Raw genomic sequence first — 21,530 nt, 5'->3', positions numbered from 1 at the left:
AAAATTGCCAAGCACGTAAAGCTGAATGCACCTAAGTCAAATGTGCATAAGTTGTGGGCTTAGTGTACTGCATTTTTCCACTTATCCCTTTAAGCACAGAGTATGCAATTCAATGTATCTAGTTGTGTACATGCAGACACTATCTGTACACAGACACCATGATTGTCACGTATGGTTTTCACACATTTCCCTACATTTTAAGGCTGCAATCTGTAACAGTTACTAGGGCATAAGCCCTACTTCTGAGTAAACAAGCACAGGAGAGCACTGTAAGCAATTTGTAGGATTTAACATTTTAAATGGCCCTGAGTCTCTTGCCATTGCTCTTAGCAGTGTTCCTCCCTGGCATCCTGACAATGCTAAACTCATAAGATCTTATTCTTCCCAAGCAAGCATTAAAAAACATATTAAAAGTCTGCGGTGGCAAATTTCCCCAAATGATGTTGCCAGTAAAGTAAGACAATGAGGCCAGAATCCAGCACAGCACTTTCCTTAATCAGGTCCCTACCTGTGCAGCTGAGAAATTTTATGCCTGTGACAAGCCATGCAGAACACCAGGGTATTTGAATATTTGTGGGATCACTATGGTAAAGTATTTGGGAGTCTCTGGAGTGCATTTCCTACAGAGTTTCATAGCAGCATATATCATTATAAACTTGATCCTGAGAAAATATAATATAAAGTCTCAGAGCACACAGGAATACGGGGACTATGGGGGTTCTGGAACATAATCATTTTTACCTCTGATGAGACTCAGCTAAAATTAGCTAAAATAGCTTGTGCAAATGCATTTCATTCCCTTATGCTATTATCCCATAATATATAGCTCCTCTTTTAAAAAATCAACGCTCATTCACATTATAATGTAAGAACATTAGAGTTATTTGGAGAAAAATGGAACTGGGGTTATTTTAAAAGCATTGGAAACCATCCATGGATTTCCATATAAATCCACAAAGTGAACTGGCCTTCCATCTTGTGAAAAAAATATCCTCATGTACTTGGGGGGGAGGGGGTGTCCTGAAAAGACTACTGTTTGCTTCAGAGACAGTCAAGTAAAAAATGAAAAAGGAATGCAATTAAAAAGAATAAAGGGTCTCCAAAATAGGTGGGCATAAGCGTAAGATGCAGGCACTTGGCAAGTGGAAATAATTAAGAAGAGGCTTCGCTGCCCCAATGACCAGGCTACAATTCCACATTGTAGTATGCAATACCCATCACAACATGTTGATAAGGGGAGGGTAAGCTTTTTAAACTTTGGAGTTCAGTCTTCCCTGTGTTCAGAAGATGCTATCAAGTCTTTTCTAAAGAGCACGTGCTTGTGTCTCTGCATGTGAATACTGTCGCGGGCCGCTGAAACTGCCTCCATCAAATGCTGCTGTAATCTGTGTTTTTGGCCACAAAGGCTGGGGCCTCCCACTCCACGGTGAAGAAGGAAAGTGTCCCAAAGAACCCAACCACGGCCATAATCAGAAGCTGCCACTGAAGAAGCAGGTAGTTGCTGTAGAAGTACGCGATGGCAGCACAGACAGACTGAAAAGGGAAGCAAGGAAGGGTGTGAGTGACATTTCAACTTGGCTTCAGTGCCATTCAGCTTTAGTAACATTCCAACTTTTTGTGATTTCCAGAGCATAAATTCCCCAGTCCAAGTTGTTTTTCTAATTAACTGCCTTACTTAGCTCTCCTGCAATCTGCCTATTTCAAAGTGAACAGCTTAGCATCAAATGCCCTTTCATATCAGCTTTGACTCTTCCTGATCCAAGGTCATTCCTAATTCCTAGATTCCTTACTGCGTCTACAAATGGCTGACCTGCACCAAATCCAGGAAAGTTGAGACTCCCCGATTCCTAGAACTGTAGAGTTGGAAGGGACCACGAGGGTCATCTAGTCCAACCCCTGCAATGCAGGAATCTTTTGCCCAATGTAGAGATTAAGGGTCTCATGCTTTACCAGCTGAGCCATCACAGTGACTTGTAGATTGAGTTGGAACATGGCATTGTTTGCATCTATCTTTTCCACTTTATCCACTTAGCTATTTTAATTTAATTTATACTGATATGGAATGCTATTGTTCCATTAATATCATTCATTGCAGATAGAAGGTAGCATTTTCTATATAGCACACCTACCAATGCATGTATTCCACTTATGACTACTCCAAATGTTTGTTCTTTAAAAATAATTGTTCTATTAACCATTGTTTCATGACGCACAAATATATCACATCACACATGTTTATGTTTAAACAGAATTAAATTCCAGTGTCTTCACTGGGGCTTAAACACAGGACTGTAGTATGTATTTTGATTAACCAAACATCCTGCATTACTGAAAAGGCTTCTATGTTCTTGCCTTACCTAGTGTCCTAGACAAAAGTAGATGACTTTTAAACTCCTTCCAATTTTACACAAAGCTCTTTGTTTGCATAATGAATAAACTACTGTATTATTTCAGTAGACTACTGATTATATGATGTCTGGGCTCTGACATTTGGCAACCAATAATACCTGGATGAATTTAAAGACTGCAAAGGCAGGTGCACTGTCTTCTGAGTACAGGAATCCCAAAATACTGAGGAGTTGAGTGTTGAAACAGCTATCACCTAGACCCAGTAAGAAGCTGCAGAAAATTGCCACTTCTTTGCTGAAAATAAAGAGATGCCAACATTAACCATACTGTAACTAATAAAAATATACACAACTATGAATAGAAAATCAGGTACAGTCCTACCATTCATATTATTTTTGTCTTAAGTTTACGGAGAAATAATGGAGAAAAAAATGGCAAGGTCCAGATTGTTACCAAAGAGCTGCTTCGTTTTGAGAATTCTTGTTTCAGCCATTTCTGCATTGCAATTAAATATGTCAAAGGCACTTTGCCCATATTATTTAATGTTTTAAATATTCTTTGACTTAGCATTCCATCCAAACCTAGGCTTATGGTTTGTCTTCCCCAGATAAACTATGAGTGGTAAACCAAGAGCAAATCTTACGTTTACAGTTCATGGTTTGTCTGGAGCAAGAGAAACCATGAGCCCAAGTTTGGCCATCACAGTAAGACAGTCCATGACTTGGCCCCAGATAGCGCAACAGCAGAAAAGGAAGGAGGAGAATGGCACCTCAGCCATTATCCTTGGTCCTGTAACCAACATGTTGCCTGTTCATATTAAGCAATGGTTTGGCTTAGCACCCTGTGTAAACCGGATCTGTCTGGTCATGAGAAGTAAAGTAACTCGTACCTTGGTTCCATGAATGCTATGCTGTCTGTGCCATGGATGGAGGCAATGGGCGCATCGTTTGGCATGTTGTAGAAAATCAAATAGAAGGCTACAAAATGGACCACAATGCCTAACATCACCACTGGGTTCCTGCCAAAACGGTTGTTTTTGCTCAGAAGGCCAAAGATTCCTCCACCTGTAATAGAGAATGTATCATTATTGTGAGCAAGAAAACAGGGTTAAATCACTTCCCTAGTATGTCATGTAAGGGACTGGTGGAAATGGACTTATTTGACCCCTGCTCTGCTCAACAGCATCCCATCCCACCCCTAAAAAGCCTCACTAAAGGATGAGAGGATCCTGCTAAATTGTGTGTTCTCTGGCTTGGGAGGCTGAGTAGGAAGGAGAGATTCCAGAAAATCCAGCAGAGGCAACTTCCATCCTGAGCGTTATGCCTTGCGGTGGTGGTTCTACCCACTGTCCAACATGCTAGAAAGCAGGCAACACTGTGGGAGGGTAGAAGCAAACCCCCACCAGATGACTGACTATGGCAAAGTCTCTCCGCCACACAGCATCACTACCTGATCCACAAGTGGAAACTGTGGCCTGGCCTCTCACAAGAGCAAATCAGGAGGTAAACTGTGTCACCACTGTATCACTTGAGACCTCAAGAGGATAGGAACTCACATACTCCTCCATACCTCCACCTCGGTTAAATAAACATTCCTGTAAAGAAAACGCTAGCATGTCAGGAAAAGGACTAAGCTTGTATCCTTCTCCCTGGAACCTAGTCTGTTAGGCCAAGGGTTGTTTTTCTTTCTTTCACAGAAACATATTCACTCGTGTAAGTCTATATCTGCAGTCTAAAGTGGTACGCTTCAATGGTTTACTGCTATTTCTGAGAACTAGGACTAATTATGTCACAAACATTGCTGGCTCCAACGGCCAAAAAGGCAATCTGCTTTTTATACCCAACAGCTGTTTGCCTTGGCTGTCAGAAGTCCTATACTGCAGAGTTTGCATAGTCTAAAATGAGCAAAACACTGCTGCTACTCCATCACCACTATAAATAAGTATTAACTTCCTGATCTTCTGCCAACCTAGCAGTTCAAAGGCATGCCAGTGCAGGTAGATAAACAGGCACTGCTGCGGCAGGAAGGTAAATGGCGTTTCCATGCACTCTGACTTCCGTCACAGTGTCCCGTTGTGCCAGAAGCGGTTTAGTCATGCTGGCCACATGACCCAGAAAGCTGTCTGTGGATAAACGCAGGATCCCTCGGCCTGAAAGCGAGATGAGCGCCGCAACCCCACAGTCACCTTTGACCGGACTTTACCATCCAGGGCTCCTTTACCTTTTTTTTTTTTTACCCTTTAACTTCCTGATGCATTAAACTGGTGTGGATAGTTTTAGTTAGCTCCTGAGGATTAAACAAACTGTTGTGGCTGTTTATATTAATGCACGTCATAAGCATTTAAAACAGGTCCACCTCATTTAACTGCATAGAAGCCATTTTGGCATATGTGGTATATATGTATTAAACAACTGTAGGCAAAATTTATTTCCTGCTATTTCAAATCCAGTTTTGGGAGATGCCATAGTGCAATGGTAAGGCATCTGCCTTGCATGCAGGAGGTCCCAGATTCAATCCCCAGCACCTTTTCAGATGCCTGTCTGAAACCCTGGAGATCTGCTATGAGTCTCTATGTCAACAATACTGAGCTAGATAAACCAAAGGCCTAACGTTCATCAAGGAATTTCCTTTGTTCCTTTGACTCACCTAATATTTCTCCAATACCAATAAAAATACCAGAGAGTCCAATCAGACTTTTTTCTTCAGTACCAAATTTATTTACAGCACCTATACAGGTCCCATACACTCCAGAGAAGAACGTTAATTCCAGACCTAGAAGAAACCAGCAATATTACAAAAGGGAAGGAGAAAGTCCCTAGTTAGAGCTTTATCAAAGTCTACAGTTTAAGATAGAATTGCATCATGGAGCTGCCAAAAGATATCAGTAGACTGAATGATACACTGGTCTTTTAGGAGAACTTTTCATAACTGTATGCAATGCAAGTCAAGTTGACCAGCGGTGGCATTGGTGATTATCTGGAGGAAGCAGCTGGTAGCAAAAATGCCTGTGTAGGATCCAACCATATAAACCACCAAGGTATTCCAAGTACCATGGCGCCGATATTAAATTTTAAGAATGTTTGTGCAGGATTCAGCTACAACAACCAAGGTACCTATGGAACGCTAAGTGTTAGTTTTACTAACAACTCCCAAGAAGTATTCGTGAAACATTTTACTTCAGAGCTATCTGGTTCTATATAATGATTGTTAAAAGGATCATATGTACCACATGCCTTGATTTCTTTTGAGGAAAAGTAGAACGTAAATTAAATAATAAAAAATCTTAACCAAGTGAGGTAAATGAGGCACATGGCCCATTGAGAGCCTGCTATAGGCCAAAATTTCCACCGACCCATAGAACTGCAGACAACCCCCCCCAAAACACAACTTGGTGAAGGAACCTGAGACAGGCCTCCAAGTTTAAAGCAAGAATACTAAAATGTGGTGATCGGGTCAACTAAGGTCTGCAAAAAATGGGATCGAAATAAATGCAAAATTCTGAAAATCTCCACTTTCATTTTAAAGCCCAAAAAAATTGAAATCCTTTCGCATCTGAAAGGATTAAAAAAAAAAAAAAAGACTGCAGGCTATGAAAGGTACAGATACTCTCAGCTGTAACCACCAGATGGCAATCTGCAACACAAGTATTCTGCTACCAAAGGGAAGATATAGGAAGAGGAGCACTGAAAGTTGCTGCAGGGGTAGAGAAAGAGAGGAACATATGATGGAAGAGATAACTGAAGATGCTGGAATGGAATGTCTTAATGCAGGGCAAGGGCCACAATCCAAAAAGCATCTACAGATGTGTACAAAGGAATCATCCAAGCAGCCAAGGCTTTTGTCCGAAGTAGCATCAGCCAGCAATATGAATGGCAGTTCATTAGAAAGAGCAGGTCGTCTTTTTTGGATGCAGAGAAATCTTTAAAAGAAATCCTCAGCTCTGTGCATGGTTCTCCCACAGGCTCACGGGCTCAGAATGAGAGCAGAAACTCAAACAAACAAATGCTTTGGGAGATACAAGGAAAAGAAAAGCACTTGGGGGATTTGCATGATGCAGCCAAAAGCAATGGATTTGGGATAGGACTGATGGGCAGTAAGAAAGTCAGTCTGGGCAAAAGAAAAGTCCCATGCAAACTCCTAAGGCTAGTGATTCTATCCCCGTCCAGTTACCTGTATAGGCCGTTGTGATGCTAAGCAGCAGAATCTCTTTTGTGACACACAGCTTGATGGATCTTTCTGCAAAGAAGCCACAATTAAAATACGCACATGCACACCATGAGGATCCTCGCTGGATGCTGAATTAAAGTGGGAGGAAATGGAATGGACTGAAGTATGTTATCCCCTCCCACAATCATAATGACGACTTCTGAATTAATACAGGAACACAAAACTATAGGGCTTAAGAAGACAAAAGGGTGACAGATTCCAGCTTTGTGAGCCTAAACCATTGCTCACTGGTAGAGCAGCTACTTGTATGTAGAAGGCCCCAGGTTCAATCCAGGTAGGGGTCTCCAGGTGGGGGTGGAAAATACTGAGCTAGATGGATCAATGGTCAGAAGAAGGCAGCTTCCTAGGCAGGAGAAGAAACCTTAAGAGCCTCCCTTCCTGCCTACTTCATATCTGAAACAAACCACATTACACTGAATGTAGTAATCCTGATGCTAATATTAGGCAAACCATCTTTCAATTCCCCTTACCCCACGGAGAACACATCCACTGCTCCCTTAAGAGAACAGCCACCATGCTCCATTAAGGATGAAACTTTCAAGGAACCCCTAGCACAGGGAATTAAAAGCATATTTTCCTCGCTAGGGGTAAGAATCTCAGACAATGAAGCTTAACTGTGGTCCTGGGAAATTGGTGTCTGGGTGGCAAGAAGAGAAGTATCATACAACACAGGAAAATAATGCATATTGCCTGTCCTTTTTATAAAAAAGAACACCTGGAGGTGAGCTTTTAACGTGAGACATCCATGTATGACTATGGCTTGACATGCTGGAAAATCTAATATTTCCATGGGATTTTACTTACTAAATGCATCGATGGCCCTTGTCATGTTGCTTTGGCCAGACCTGGTTAAAACAAACATTTATTTAAAGTGAGAAAATAAATTTACAAATGGTGAATTTGTCATGATTATCATTCTTTATACAACAACGGCATTAGAAATTTTACCATACCAATATGGGAAATAACTTGTTCAGAAACGATCTACTTATTATGTATTGCTTTTGATTATTAGCCATATTTCAGAATGAGCTCGCCGGCTGGGGCGAAACCACTCCACTAGCTTCCTGGTGGGTGAGTCATGACTGCTTATAACAGGAGAAGCGTAAGGTGGCAGGGAGGTCAGTGCAGTGCAAACACACTGGCAGGTGTGCCAGGTTGGCTCTGCTGGTGCATATGCACTCTGCTGACCTCCCCACCACTCCTTCTCTATCTCCCACTACGCAACAGCAAACCCACCTGCCAAGAAGCTTGTGCAGCAGCTGCACCCCAGCCAGCAAGCTGCCTCTGAATTGTTGTATTTTACTGATATTATGTTATGGATGGACATTATGTTGTTTATTACGTTTCTACCCAAACCCAAGTTAATTTCTGCTGCCCAGATGAATGACTATTGCATTCTATAGTAACTCCTAAAGTATCAGAAGGACTTAATTCTTACTTTAGCCACACACTAGCCTGGATTAGTGTCACATTAAAGGTAAAGGGACCCCTGACCATTGGGTCTAGTCGTGACCGACTCTGGGGTTGCGGAGCTCATCTCGCTTTATTGGCCGAGGGAGCCGGCGTACAGCTTCTGGGTCATGTGGTCAGCATGACTAAGCCGCTTCTGGTGAACCAGAGCAGCGCACGGAAACGCTGTTTACCTTCTCGCCGGAGTGGTACCTATTTATGCACTTGCACTTTGACGTGCTTTCGAACTGCTAAGTGGAGTCTTTCCCACAAACTCCTCTACTCCCCCCCAAAACAAACTGATTAATGGAAAAAATATAGTGCGACCTGTGAGGACAGTGTGCATAACCATCCTTCGTAATACAAATTAGTTATCTATCTTATTCACAGAGGAGTAGAAATGGCTAAGCATACAGATTCAGGAGTCAGATAGCCATAAACACCTACGTGCGTTCTATGAGGTTGTCAGTAGAGCCATCAGCGTCTTCTTCCTCTGAATTTGATTCTTCTGGGGTCCTAATGAGAAAAAACAGAACGGTCCCCACAAGACTAATCACCGTCAGAGCAATGAAGACGGTCCTACGGTCGTTTTCTGGGAAAGAAAAAAAGTGTGCGTCAACTTCATAAACCAACAATAGCATATCCATTCATTCTATACCTAGGACATTTCTGTGCTGTGATTAAATACAGCATATAAAATAAGGTGTACTCTCCCATGTACTAGTCAAGCTCTCCATCAATGAAACTCAAGTTCTATATCCAAAGTTACCTATACAATAGAAGTGGGGGGAACCTTTTTCAACCCAAGGGCCAGTTCCCTCTGAGTAACTTTCTGGGAACCACATGCCAGTAGCGTGTTTTAATTCTGAGCTTTATTCAATTTCAAAATCGACTGTGAATTCTAGCTAATGTATCACATCTGATTCACAGACAAAATAAATGCAAAACGTTATCGAAGCTTGTGAAAACTGGCATGAGCTCAGTTGCAGAATCTGGGAGCCAGAGCAAGAGGAATGTAGGAGGGAAGTTCAAGGATGGCAGTGCTTTTTTGAGGTTGGAATGATAAAATAACAGCAAACAGAAGGGAAACACTGTAGTGTTTACAATTATGCTGCTACACATGAAGTTAAAAATAGCCTCCAAGGACTTTTAAAATACTGTTTAAAATAAGCTGTGGCTATCTCCACTGCTTTTTAAATTTCTGTTTGTCCCCTCATCAACATAGCAATTTCCCCTTATTATTTCATTCACAACCTGGTTACCTTAAAAAAAAGGATATATTAAAAAGACCAACCTGATATATGAAGTTTCCCTTGCCAGGCAAAGTATATATATAGATTTCCAAAAAACAAACTGTGAACAAAAGAAAGCACATTACTGGTTAGGCAAGCTACTTGAATCGCAAAAGAAGGGAAAAAATGTAGACTGCAATTTACTTTACACTGTCAGAAGATAAGATTGCAAATCCTAATGAAGCTGAAACAAGCCCAAGGATTTCCTTGTAAAAAGTTAAAATACAGTGGTGCCCCGCAAGACGAACGCCTCGCAAGACGGAAAACCCGCTAGACGAAAGGGTTTTCCGTTTTGGAGGTGCTTCGCAAAACGAATTTCCCTATGGGCTTGCTTTGCAAGACGAAAATGTCTTGTGAGTTCCTGCGGGTTTTTTCCCCTCCCCCCCCCTTTTCCTAAGCCGCTAAGCCGCTTATCAGCTGATCGCTAAAAGCCGCTAAACCGCTAATAGCGCTAATCCGTTAAGCTGTCAATGGGCTTGCTTCGCAAGACGAAAAAACCGCTATACGAAGAGCCTCACGGAACGGATTAATTTCGTCTTGCGAGGCACCACTGTATGTTGGCTTTCCAGGCATAGTTGAACATACCTGGACAACATAAGATAACAAAGAGCTTGTTCTCTTTGTTCTCCTGCTACACCCACACAAAAAGTGTAACAAAGTTAAAGCAAGAATACTTCTTGGCTGGATAAAGAACCCAACAAGTTGCTTCCAACAATGGTGATACAGTGGTACCTCAGGTTAAGTACTTAATTCATTCCGGAGGTCCGTTCTTAACCTGAAACTGTTCTTAACCTGAAGCACCACTTTAGCTAATGGGGCCTCCCGCTGCCGCCGCACCGCTGAAGCACGATTTCTGTTCTCATCCTGAAGCAAAGTTCTTAATCCAAGGTAATATTTCTGGGTTAGTGGAGTCTGTAACCTGAAGCGTATGTAACCCGAGGTACCACTGTATACATCTACATCACAAAAATTGATCCAAAAGAAGAATGGATCTTGTCAGCATCTGCTTATATCATTGCTCTTCTTTCTTCATTTTCTACCACCACCACCAGATCTCAGAGTTAATTCCAGGGGGGCACTTGTTTCTGGGCTCAGTTTAAACCACTGGTGATGACCTTTAAACCTCTAAACTCTGCCATATATGAATCAACAAGCATTGGTTTCTTCAGACATCTTGTGAAAACTTTACCTTTCTGACCAGGCTTTCCCTGACTCATGAAACTGGCCCCTGTTTTATATGTTTGTATTCCCTGAATTCCTGTTTTACTTATTCTTATATCCTTTTATAGTTCTGTTTTATAGGGCGTTTTTGTATTAATGTTTCATATTGTACACCACTTGGGAGATTTTTAAAAACGTTAAGCAGTTTGTAAATGTTTTTAATTAATTAATAAAAAAATAAAGCTGAGGGTATCTAATTAATTAATTAATTAATGGGCAGCTTAGGGACCAGTTACCTTGGCAACTGCCCACTCACACAGGAACTTGACTGACCTCACAGCCCCTGCTTCCTGTGCCACTCCTACACAAAATCAGGCAGGGACATGTGATAGACAGGACCTTCTCAGTGTTGGCACCGTGACTCTTTAACTCCCTCCTGGTGGGGATTCAAATCCCCACTAGCCGCTATATCAACTCACACTAAAAACTAACATTCTAAAGACTTCTTGACATTTGTTGGACAAATTTAAATCAGGGGTCTACTCATTAAAAAGCAAACAGGGAGCATCTCCACCCCCATCACCCAGCCCAGACACAGAGGTCCAGCTCCAAGGCCTTCTACCAATTCCCTCACTGCGAGAAGTGAAGTTACAGAGAACCAGGCAGAGGGCCTTCTTGACAGTGGTGCTTGCCCTGTGGAATGCCCTCCCTTCAGATGTCAAACAGATAAACGTCTGAAGGCAGCCCTGTATAGGGAAGGTTTTAATGTTTGATGTTTTGTTGTGTTTTTATATTTTGCTAGAAGCCACCTAGAGTGGCTAGGACAACCCAGTTAGATGGACAACATATAAGAATGAGAATAATTTTTTTCAAAGCCAGCGTGCCTCCCAGATAAAGCAGGTTGTCTAAAAAATGAATAGGAATTGCCTTCCAGTCAATCAGATAAGGAAACTTGCATGAACTGGAAGGAAACTGGTTATTTTCCTCTTCTAGGGGCAAGTGACAACCATATGCAGGTGTGAACACAACAGCAGGTGAACGGTTTTGTGGACTAGTGTCACGGAAGGCTGGAATAAAGCTTATATAAAAGACTGATCACATAAGCCAGGCAGCATACTCTGCAGCCTTCCCTGAATTTCTGACTACTTCCCTTCAGATGCCAGGGCACTAGCTAAGTTCATGGGAAATTCTTAGTGCTAGCCTACAGGAACAAGGCAGATCATTTCCCATGACACAGAAATGATGTTGACTCAGAACAGCCTTAGAGCAAAGTACTCCTTCCAATATAGAAGACCATTTCTAAATAAGCATTTTGGAACACAGAGTTGTCTGGAAGCTGTTATTCAACCCAATCCTAGCCATATTTTCTTGGAAGAAAATGAGTGAGCACAGAATTGCTACTGAACTGCAATTTTTTTGTTCCAATTAACTACGGATATTTCAGAAGAGACAGAATTCATAAAACTAGACATTTGGTGATAAATGACACAAGTGCAGCATTCTCTAAAAAAGCTAACAAGTGCCAGGTAGATAGACAGACAAAATATTTATTGGCTTTTTACCAACAACAACAAAAAACAACAAGTAGGGAGAGGTCAAGATCGTATTTGGTAGATATAAGGGTGATAATTTTGTTTCCTACCTGGATTGTAGTAATGCCCAGAAGATGCCACTGTTTCTGCCAATGGTGTTTTCGTTGGAATTTATTGTCAGACAGTTTCCCTGAGCAGTCCACAATACTGAAATTTAAATCAGAACACAGGTAAACAAGGAAAGAAAGTTATCTAGGATTTGCTGACACTTTATATGTGTCTTGTGTCTGTGGGCCCAGGGTAGTTAGTATTTTTAAGATGCCTATTTGGGCCACTTCACAGATTTTTAGGACTATACCCAAGATGTTTTTAAGTGTACTAATAAAAATGTCAAGCGTGAATGTAACAAAGTTCTGTCTGAAACACAAATATCATACTTCATATGCTACAAGGCTGGAATTGGCAGCAGCTCCTTGCTGAGTTTGTTGCCATGTGTGAAACAACACTTATCCTCCATCTTCAAAATGTGAAAATAATGACACATTTGCAAGCATCAACAAATCTCAAATACCAAATAGAATTTGTTGCCATGTGTGAAACAACATTTATCACCCAGCTTCAAAATGTGAAAATAATTACACACTTGCAAGCATCAACAATTAATATATACCAAATAACATAAAACATTACTAGAAGGTATTCTAGGCATTTCTCCACTTGCTGGCAACGCAGCCAGCCTCTGCGGCACTAAGGGTTAGTTTCTGATTTATCACAGGCTGCCGGCAGCAACAAATCTGAATCATATATACTTTTTAAGATGCATAAGGTATGACTTTCAGAGTGGATGCCACTTCAGCTACGGTCATATTTCTAATCTGGACTTTGAGTACCACTTCAGGGCATCTCCAAATGACACAGCAAAAAAACCCAAGTTAATTATAATGCTACCTACTTTGAACATGGTGATCCTAAGTAAATCTCTCTAAATTCAACTGGGCTTGCTTTCTAGATAATGTGTTAGGTTTGCAGCCTAAGGGAATAATAATAGTATAATAATAATAATAATAATAATAATAATAATAATAATAATAATAATTCCTGTGGGAACCTTTCATACAAACCATATCCATGCCTGAGTGTATGCTTTGTGTAAATATTTCGTTTTCAAGATATACCAACTTGATAATTCTCAGCTTGAGCTGTAAAAATGAAACAAACGTACTGTCGCGTGCTTAAAGCCAAACTAGCCATGTCACTTGTTCTTATGCCTTTTGCATCTTAATTCAAAATCAGAGGCACAGAGAACTTGTTGAGACCATGGTGCCAAGGAGAGGGAGCTTAGCCCTTTCTTCCCCTGATGCGACTGTTAAAAAAACTAAAAATCCACACACTAGCTGTTAGCAATTCAAAAAGAAACACGTAACATGTGACACATTTAATATAACATCTCGCCTAGATTTTAGGATTCCTACTAAGTTGGAACATCAAGAATCACAAACTTCTTTTAATTTTTAAAGGCGGAGCTTAAGAAATCAAGAGATTTGCTAACAGAATAATTTTGGGGATCTTTTACATTCAGCTTTGTTTTCATTCATTCTTCTTCCAGCTCCAAACTAGCAGGTATAAAAGTTCTCTAATGTTTCTTTACAACTATCATTACTAGAGAAGTGGGGACACTAAAGAGCTTTTTAAAAATATAAACGCTAAAGTTTGGATTCAAAAACCACACGTAGGTCTTCTCCATGTCCAAAGGAGCTTTGGACTTTGTCATCTCAAACAAGATATCCTCATGCTACATAGCACATCTCTTTTTAAACTGAAAGGAGTTTCAAAAGCAAAGTTGTCATTTGGAAGATGGGGAAGCTGAAAAAAAAATCAACAATTCCAAAGGGCACATTATGTGCCTAGAATATATGCTCTGGGCATCTTGGCCTCGATCGCAAGATCCTACCAAGAACCCAAGTCCAACCTAAACATTCCTAGATCTTTCTGATACAAAGTTGGGAACAGCATACAGAAAGGCTTCATTCACACATTTCGTTCAAACCATAGTTTAGTGCTACACAGGTGAGCCTCCCAGAGCCTGAGTGAGCTGCTGGGCTAGCATGCTCCTACCTCATCTCTCCTGCACAGTCAGGAGGAGTTCTGCCAAGCTTAGCTTCAGTTTTAAAAAATCTTGGCTAAACATTGCACACAAACCTGGGACCCTGGATTAAAACAAGCTCTGGTCAGTTTCGATACAAGCCAACTTCCAACCATAAGTTATGAAGTTGGGTTGTTTAACAAACCACTTTTATTTTAAACCAGAATCCCTGATTCACTGCCAACAGTTAGCCAATATTCTTTGAAAGCAAAACTCACAAACTGTTTGCGAGAGGCAGGGAGAAGTACGCAAGCCAAACGCTTTGCTTGGGCTCATGAAGCCTCACCAACTTAGCACTAAACCAGGCATAGGCAAACTTGGCCCTCCAGGTGTTTTGGGACTACAACTGCCATCATCCCTGACCACTGGTCCTGTTAGCTAGGGATGATGGGAGTTGTGGTCCCAAAACATCTGGAGGGCCAGGTTTGCCTATGCCTAAACTAAACTATGCTTTAAAATTCCATGAGAACCAAGGCGTGGTGGAAAAAGGCTTACCAGCAGCTGCTATTCCAAGGAAAACAGAGGCTGTGTAGAAGCTCCAAGTAGAAGGCTGGATAAAAACGGCAATATATATGCTGAAAAGATGGCAATGTATGGGATTCAGTTTTAAAATTGCTGATGCTACAACTGCAATACTTTATATTATATTAAAGTCAATTTCTTACTCCAACTGCAAAAAATACTGCAGCTCAATATGTCTGAAAGTTTTACATATCACCAAAGCACATCATGACATGCTGTTTCAATCATGTAATCTAACAACCATTATTTTCTTACACTGTACCCCACTCCAAGAAGCTCAATTTAAAATATTAAAAAATTAAAAATATTAAAATATTAGCCTCACAGCAACCCCGAGTGCTCGATTTAAGCTGTGAGAAGATGACTTGATCAGGGCTTCCAAGCAAGATTCATGATTCTACAGGGATTTTAACTTGTACATCCTGTGTCCAAAGCCAACAGACTAACCACTATCCCATGCTCCTCAGTTCCTCACCTGCTGATGCTGCACATGAGGAAAATAAGCCTTCCAAAGGTAGATGAATAAAAGGTAGACAGCCAGAAGGAAACATCAAGGGCTTATGTATTTTGACTTACCTGTAAAAGATACCACTAACAAACATGGACAACTGCGGTCCTATGATGGCAACCACCGAAGGCGAGATAAGATTGGATGCCGAAAACACCCCATAAATAACAGCCATGCTGCGGAAAGTAACACTAATTATTAATAAATATTAGGATACCGTTCAATGTCATTTCAGAGTTTTTAAATATATGAATAGTGGGGTAGGAGAGATGAAAATAATGCCAACTTATTTCACATATGGCAACCAATGTGCCACTTTGGTTTCAGATAGTACATGGGTAGATGAGTCTAAAAAGCCTAGGACACAAATTTTCATGGCCCTCTAGTAGCTATGGTGGCTCATTTACCAGAAGTAATGCATTTAGTGTGAACTGGAGCAGAATATACATCAGGAGGTTTAGTTTGGTCAGTTATATAATGTCCAGTTTGGCCATTATTTGCCTTCCTCAACTGTATCTATTAATTAACACAGGACTGTATGCCTGTGTTATGCCAGATCCAATCCAATCAATTTGTAGGTCCCTCTACAAAAACAACACAAAACAGGACACATAGGAAGTTGTATTCACACATATCCAATGACAAATTGGATTTAGCCATTAGTAGACAAAGGATTTATTATTATTAATTATTATTTTAGCCATTTTCATTGTTCTTCCCTTCCATGGCTTGGATCAAAACATTATAAATTGGGAGAGCTCAATTATGGAAGCAAAATACATTTCACAAAACAAGCAGATATAGTGGTACCTCGGTTTACAAACATAATCCATTCCAGAAATCTGTTCTTAAATCGAGGCGCGCTTTCCCTAATAAGGCCTCCCGCCGCTGGTGCCCTTCTACCGTTCGGCTTCCGTTCATAGATCAAGTTAAAGTTTGCAAACAAGGACACTACTTCCGGTTTTGCGGAGTTCGTAAACCGAATAGTTCGTAAACAGGGCTGTTCTTAAACTGAGGTACCACTGTATATGCATTTTTACATAATTTTGAGTTACTGTATTTTAGCAATTACCTCACACTATGAAATGAAAATAATTAGGAATGTATCATTTGTATCTTAAGCTGAAATGCTGTCAGCACATTGTAACTTCTTATCCAGAGGCTAATCCTTACTTTTTTCTGGGTGTTTTTAACACATTCTTTGTTAAGGACTTTCAACTTTGGAAGAGACAGATAACTTCTGTGTAATGAGCAGAGTTTGTTTTGCGGGATATCAGCAATTTATTTACATAAATCCTTATGAGTCAGTGAAATGGACAGGGGAAAATTGAGTTAGACACCGGCTTGCCTTCTCACCCCTTCCCCCACAAGAGGCATGCACATAAGGGGGGCAAAATGAAGGGGTTTCTATTTTTTGACACTTTGGTGCAAGTCTCGTTTTCTTCATGCACTTTTTTCACTGCTTTGCAGATGGGGACTAGCATTCTGACGCACTACATTAGCTGTTTAGCTTGAAATGCTTAGCTCTGAAACTCTGTTTGGGACCTCCAAAAAAAAAAGGAGGAGGAACTCAGAGTATTGATAGGGAGAATGATTGTTTTCCATTATGTCTGAACCCAGCACATAGTGCAACTCAAAAGCAACAAAAAGAGAAAGGTATCAGTGAAGAGTACCTTGTATAGCCACTGCCATGGAAATCAGTGTGATTTAAATTTGTGATGACGGTTTGCTGTACGGAAAGAATTTTTTAAAAAGATTAAAATATGGTATCTAAATTTTTTTTTAAATGATAAATACTTGAGATACCTAACAGAACTAGAAATCAAACTACAGATTAACAGTAATTAAAACACTAATTAAACTTCAAAGCAACACCTTGAATTAGGTGGTAGTTGCTATTGTAATACTCCTTTCACTGATATAGGCACTGACTCATTCAGCACGTGAACACAGGTTTTCATAATCACTAATATTGCAACACAGAAAGCAAGGATGCAAAGGAAAGTTGATAGCCTGAGTAAGTTAAGAGTTTTGCACATCAGTTTTCTGACCTCCCTGAGTGTTTTTCTCTCCCCTTCTCCTGAAGGCAAAACTACACTTTACTTTCACAAACAGATGTTCTGAAACCTACATTTGAACAGGTAACACTAATGAGATTGCAATGGAACATTCTAACTAGTGAGTGGGAAGTGTCTCTGATTACGTATAATCCACAGGGAACTAGGAAGGGAATAACTCTCTCACACTCCTGCTTATTGAGGACAGGATTGATACTGCATGCTTGGAACAAGATATTATTGCACAACAGAAATTCCCTCCATCCTCCCCCCAAATGCCTGCCAGCCAGCCCAAAATCTGCTCTGGAGGGTTGGATGAAAGCCCAGAACTGGTTTAGGGGGTACATGGGGGGTGTCTGAAGGAGCGTCTCCACCCCTATCATTCTGCCCGGACGCTGAGGTCCAGCGCCGAGGGCCTTCTGGCGGTTCCCTCATTGCGAGAAGCAAAGCTACAGGGAACCAGGCAGAGGGCCTTCTCGGTAGTGGCGCCTGCCCTGTGGAACGCCCTTCCAGCAGATGTCAAAGCGATAAACAACTACCTGACATTCAGAAGACATCTTAAGGCAGCCCTGTTCAGGGAAGTTTTTAACGTGTGATATTTTACTGTATTTTTGGTTTCTATGGAAGCCGCCCAGAGTGGCTGGGGAGGCCCAGCCAGATGGGCGGGGTATAAATAATAAATTATTATTATATTATTATTATTATGTCGTGCTGGGAGACTGGACCATGTTGTGTCTATGTATGCTTCATTAGCACTACATTGAATTCTACCCCTTATACCCAGGAAACCTCATATATGGGATTGGGGCGAGGTGGAATGATAAAAAAGGAATTTCACACAAAGGGATGGGCAACATGGTAACCTCCTAATGTTGTTAGAATCCTTCTCCCATTAGCCTCAGCATAGCTAATAGACAGGGTGGTAGGAACTGTGCTCCAACAACATCTAGAGGCATGGGTTTCTCTCTATAAAAGAGATGTGCAAGTGCTGGCAGTTAAGAATACAATCCTATAGTCCATGGGAGGGTGTCCCAGGGCCATAGGAATTTGCAGATCTTCCTTTCCTTGGCCAAAGAGAGAGGTCCATCCTCAGAGGGGGGCATCCACCCCCAGAACCTTTCCCCTGGTTCCCACTAAAAAGGCCACTGACATGGCTCCTCCCCAGTGGTTTTTGGAGAGGAATATTGGGATGAATCCCAAGTGTCTGGGATGCTCTTGGCATGATCCTCTGGCATGCTCCTGCAATATTTTGGGGGGGGATATATATATCAGTCCTGACAGGGCTATAGAATTGGTATTATTCTGCCTTGCATTCACACAGACACGAACACACACAGAGACAGAGTAAAGATTATTATGCCTCAGCATTACGTCCTGAAAGATCATATGAATGCTACACAGGACAGTGTTGGGAATCACATGCTTTTTCACTTGAAAGCTCATTGAGATCTATTATCCTTGCAGGCAATGAGGCTAGGATTCCAGCCCTAATCATTTTCTGTGTTCACTAAAAGCAGTAGATAGCTTCAGAAATATTTCTAAATCTAGAGAGATTAGAAGAAACAAAACTAGAGTTATCACATTACATGTGCTTGAAGCCCCAAAACATTATAACCAGACTGAAGCACCATGAAGAAAGGAAAGGGATGCATTCAGAGGAAGGTAGGAAGGGGTAGGCTTAGATTTTCACTTACCGCAACATTTCCACATGTTTGGAAAGCAGTGAACATAAACATAAAGGCTGTTCCTAGAACAATGATGTTCAACAGCTTTTTTGTCTCAGGATTCATTTTGTGTTTCCTCAAAAAGCTTTCTGGCTGAAGTTGGGGCAGGGTCACTACCCTTGAAGCTTCTTTTTAAAAAAAATCTGTCAAGACAACACAAATACCACAATAAGCGTATATGTAAAACTGACTGTGGCATCGACAGATATATTCTGACAAATGAAGGGAAATCATGTACAACTGTAGCTAAGCAAATTAATAGTAGAGAAAAATCTCCAAGCAACAGGAATGAAAATACTACCTTTCACACAGTGAACAACAGCAGGCTCTCCCAAAAGATGAAGCATTCTGCCTCAGCTGATGATCTTTGACATTTTACTTCCTCATCATATCTTCTGAGTCAGTTTTTGGCCCAGAGATTTTAAATCACGTGGTGACAAAGGGAACTCCTGCAGAGAGAGCATTCAGTTCATGCTGGACAGGAACTAAAGAGCAGTACAGAAGTCAGGTCAGCTGACCAAAAGGAAGAAAGCCCTGATGAATTCTGGGAAATGCAGTTCTGAATGTTCCATTCTTAGTCAACACAGAAAAGGCAAGCATGCAAAGGACTTGCTTGGTTGTTTAAATGATACATTTAATGAGGAATTGTTGACTCGCTTTAAAAAACATTCATTTCTGCTTCATATATTTATATAATCTCAATGAGTGGTAAAAAGAGGTAAGATATCTAAGTATCATTTACTTAATTGGGCATTCAAGTTATGTGTGTCAGTGTTTAATTTACTTTCTCCATAATGTACTAGAATGTGAATTACTCGGATATAACGTGTACTGTTAACACAGTAATAATTTCTATTACTTTATTCTTCCATCACACAAGGAAACCACTTTTTTAATTAACCGTTGCACATTCCCATGCAGCTTTTTGGTGACAATGAGGCGCAACAGATTAGGTGGTGATACATTCTGGTTCAGGGGTATGTTTGGAATGTGGGCAATATATTGCTGGTGTATAAAAAGGTTGGGAGGCATTGTTTTTAGATGCTTCTACCATGATTTCAGGGATGCGGGTGGTACTGTGGGTTAAACCACAGAGCCTAGGACTTGCCGATCAGAAGGTTGGCAGTTCGAATCCCTGCGGTGGGGTGAGCTCCCGCTGCTTGGTCCCTGCTCTTGCCAACCTAGCAGTTCGAAAGCATGTCAAAGTGCAAGTTGATAAATAGGTACCACTCCGGCGGGAAGGTAAACGTTTCCGTGCACTGCTCTGGTTTGCCAGAAGCGGCTTAGTCATGCTGGCCACATGACGCGGAAGCTCTACGCCAGCTCCCTTGGCCAGTAAAGCGAGATGAGCACCACAACCCCAGAGTCAGTCACGAATGGACATAATGGTCAGGGGTCCCTTTACCTTTACCTTACCATCATTTCATAAATCAGAGTGATGACCTCTAATATTTCAGAATTTTGTCAGCTAAACATTTCACTTGTGGAATCAAGTAGCCAAACACTATTTTTGTTCATAGCCAAACCCAAAAGGGGTGCCTTATTAACTCACTAGTGCATTGCCCCAAGAAAAAGATATTCCATTTGGGAGCACTACTAATTAACCTGTCTTTAAATCTGTTTACTTCAGTGTAATACTTTTGTACAGAACACAGTTTGGTAGGTTAGGTTGTAATAATGGCTATAAACCTCCATAGAACAAAATACAGTAACACAGGTCTATTGTTTTTTAAAATGCCAAACTTTTACCTTTTTTGCTGTTCACATTCACTAATGCACCAGTTGTAATCTGCAGTCCCCTTAGCAAAAAGCTTGCTTTATGGTGTCATGATTGCTTCTGATAAAAGCCACTGCCGGCTATTATTTTCTGATTCCACCCCCCTCCCCCCCAGAACAACGCAGCACGGCTCCTATCAACATCTCCCCCACCTCCACCTCCACCTAACTCGGCACTAATAGCAATGGGCGGGGCAAAAGGTAACCACGCCCTCAACCCTAGTTCGCGCCTCTTCACTGCGGCAGGAAGGACATCATCGCTCCGCCTCACATCCTTAAACCGTCCAAGGCTCTCGTGCACGCTACGTGTGTACTACAGATTTCGCGCGCGCGCTCCCTAAAGATCAGTTTCCGCTCTCCCTTCGCCGCCATTTTGAATCCAATACTTCCTCTTTTTCGACAAGCGCTATTTGAACGGTTAAAAAGAAATAAACCCGCGCAACTTGTAATAAACAGAATCTTAAAGAACATGTTTTCATATTTGATTCATCAAATTTAAAAACATTGCATAGTCCTCAGGAACAGACATTTATGTATAATACGTGTATGTGTGTGTGTAAAATCTCTTCCGGGGTTTCAAACCTAACGGCGCCTGAGCGTCCAAAACCCTGTAATTAAGTTTACAGTATCTCCCTTGACGGCCCACTTGCGCCGCCAGCGCGTTTCCATGACTTTTTCGGTTGGGAAAACGAAAACGGATTTTTAATTTGAATCGGCCCAGCTCTGGGAGTAGGAGGGGGGGAGGGTGGTCTCGCGGTTTGCTTCCGGGTCACAGGCGGCCATTTTG

General features: G+C 41.3%; 1 protein-coding gene across 3 annotated transcripts; it reads right to left on the bottom strand.

Moving 5' to 3' along the window:
- Positions 1 to 19,665, bottom strand: MFSD11 (major facilitator superfamily domain containing 11). Of its 3 annotated transcripts, none has more exons than XM_079966138.1 (14): positions 19,269 to 19,665; positions 18,938 to 19,110; positions 16,860 to 16,915; positions 15,255 to 15,362; positions 14,652 to 14,731; positions 12,124 to 12,220; positions 9,323 to 9,381; positions 8,476 to 8,620; positions 7,381 to 7,421; positions 6,520 to 6,585; positions 4,996 to 5,121; positions 3,239 to 3,413; positions 2,508 to 2,643; positions 1 to 1,533 (listed from the first exon to the last, which is right to left on the bottom strand). In XM_079966138.1, exons 2-14 carry the CDS (start codon positions 19,031 to 19,033, stop codon positions 1,369 to 1,371), a joined length of 1,350 nt encoding a protein of 449 aa, XP_079822264.1. In that variant the 5' UTR covers positions 19,034 to 19,110; positions 19,269 to 19,665; the 3' UTR covers positions 1 to 1,368. The 3 variants fall into 3 exon arrangements, with proteins under 3 accessions (XP_079822264.1, XP_079822265.1, XP_079822266.1); XM_079966139.1 differs by lacking the exon at positions 19,269 to 19,665 and adding an exon at positions 18,615 to 18,787 and having other exon boundaries at positions 18,938 to 19,089; XM_079966140.1 differs by lacking the exons at positions 16,860 to 16,915; positions 19,269 to 19,665 and having other exon boundaries at positions 18,938 to 19,095.
- Positions 19,666 to 21,530: the final 1,865 nt, after the last annotated feature.

The sequence above is a fragment of the Podarcis cretensis genome, assembly GCF_951804945.1.
Source record: "Podarcis cretensis genome assembly, chromosome: 2".
NCBI lineage: Eukaryota > Metazoa > Chordata > Lepidosauria > Squamata > Lacertidae > Podarcis > Podarcis cretensis.
The sequence above is the reverse complement of the archived record's forward strand: the minus strand, read 5'-3'. Positions and strand labels throughout refer to the sequence as shown.

Excerpts from the sequence above, each read along its gene's own strand:
- MFSD11 (XM_079966138.1), bottom strand. The coding sequence starts at position 19,033 with ATGAATCCTGAGACAAAAAAGCTGTTGAACATCATTGTTCTAGGAACA. Across the intron at positions 8,621-9,322 it reads AGGGAAACTTCATATATCAG|AAAACGACCGTAGGACCGTC; the intron begins GTTGGTCTTTTT and ends TTTCTTTCCCAG. Across the intron at positions 5,122-6,519 it reads CATCACAACGGCCTATACAG|GTCTGGAATTAACGTTCTTC; the intron begins GTAACTGGACGG and ends GGTTTCTTCTAG.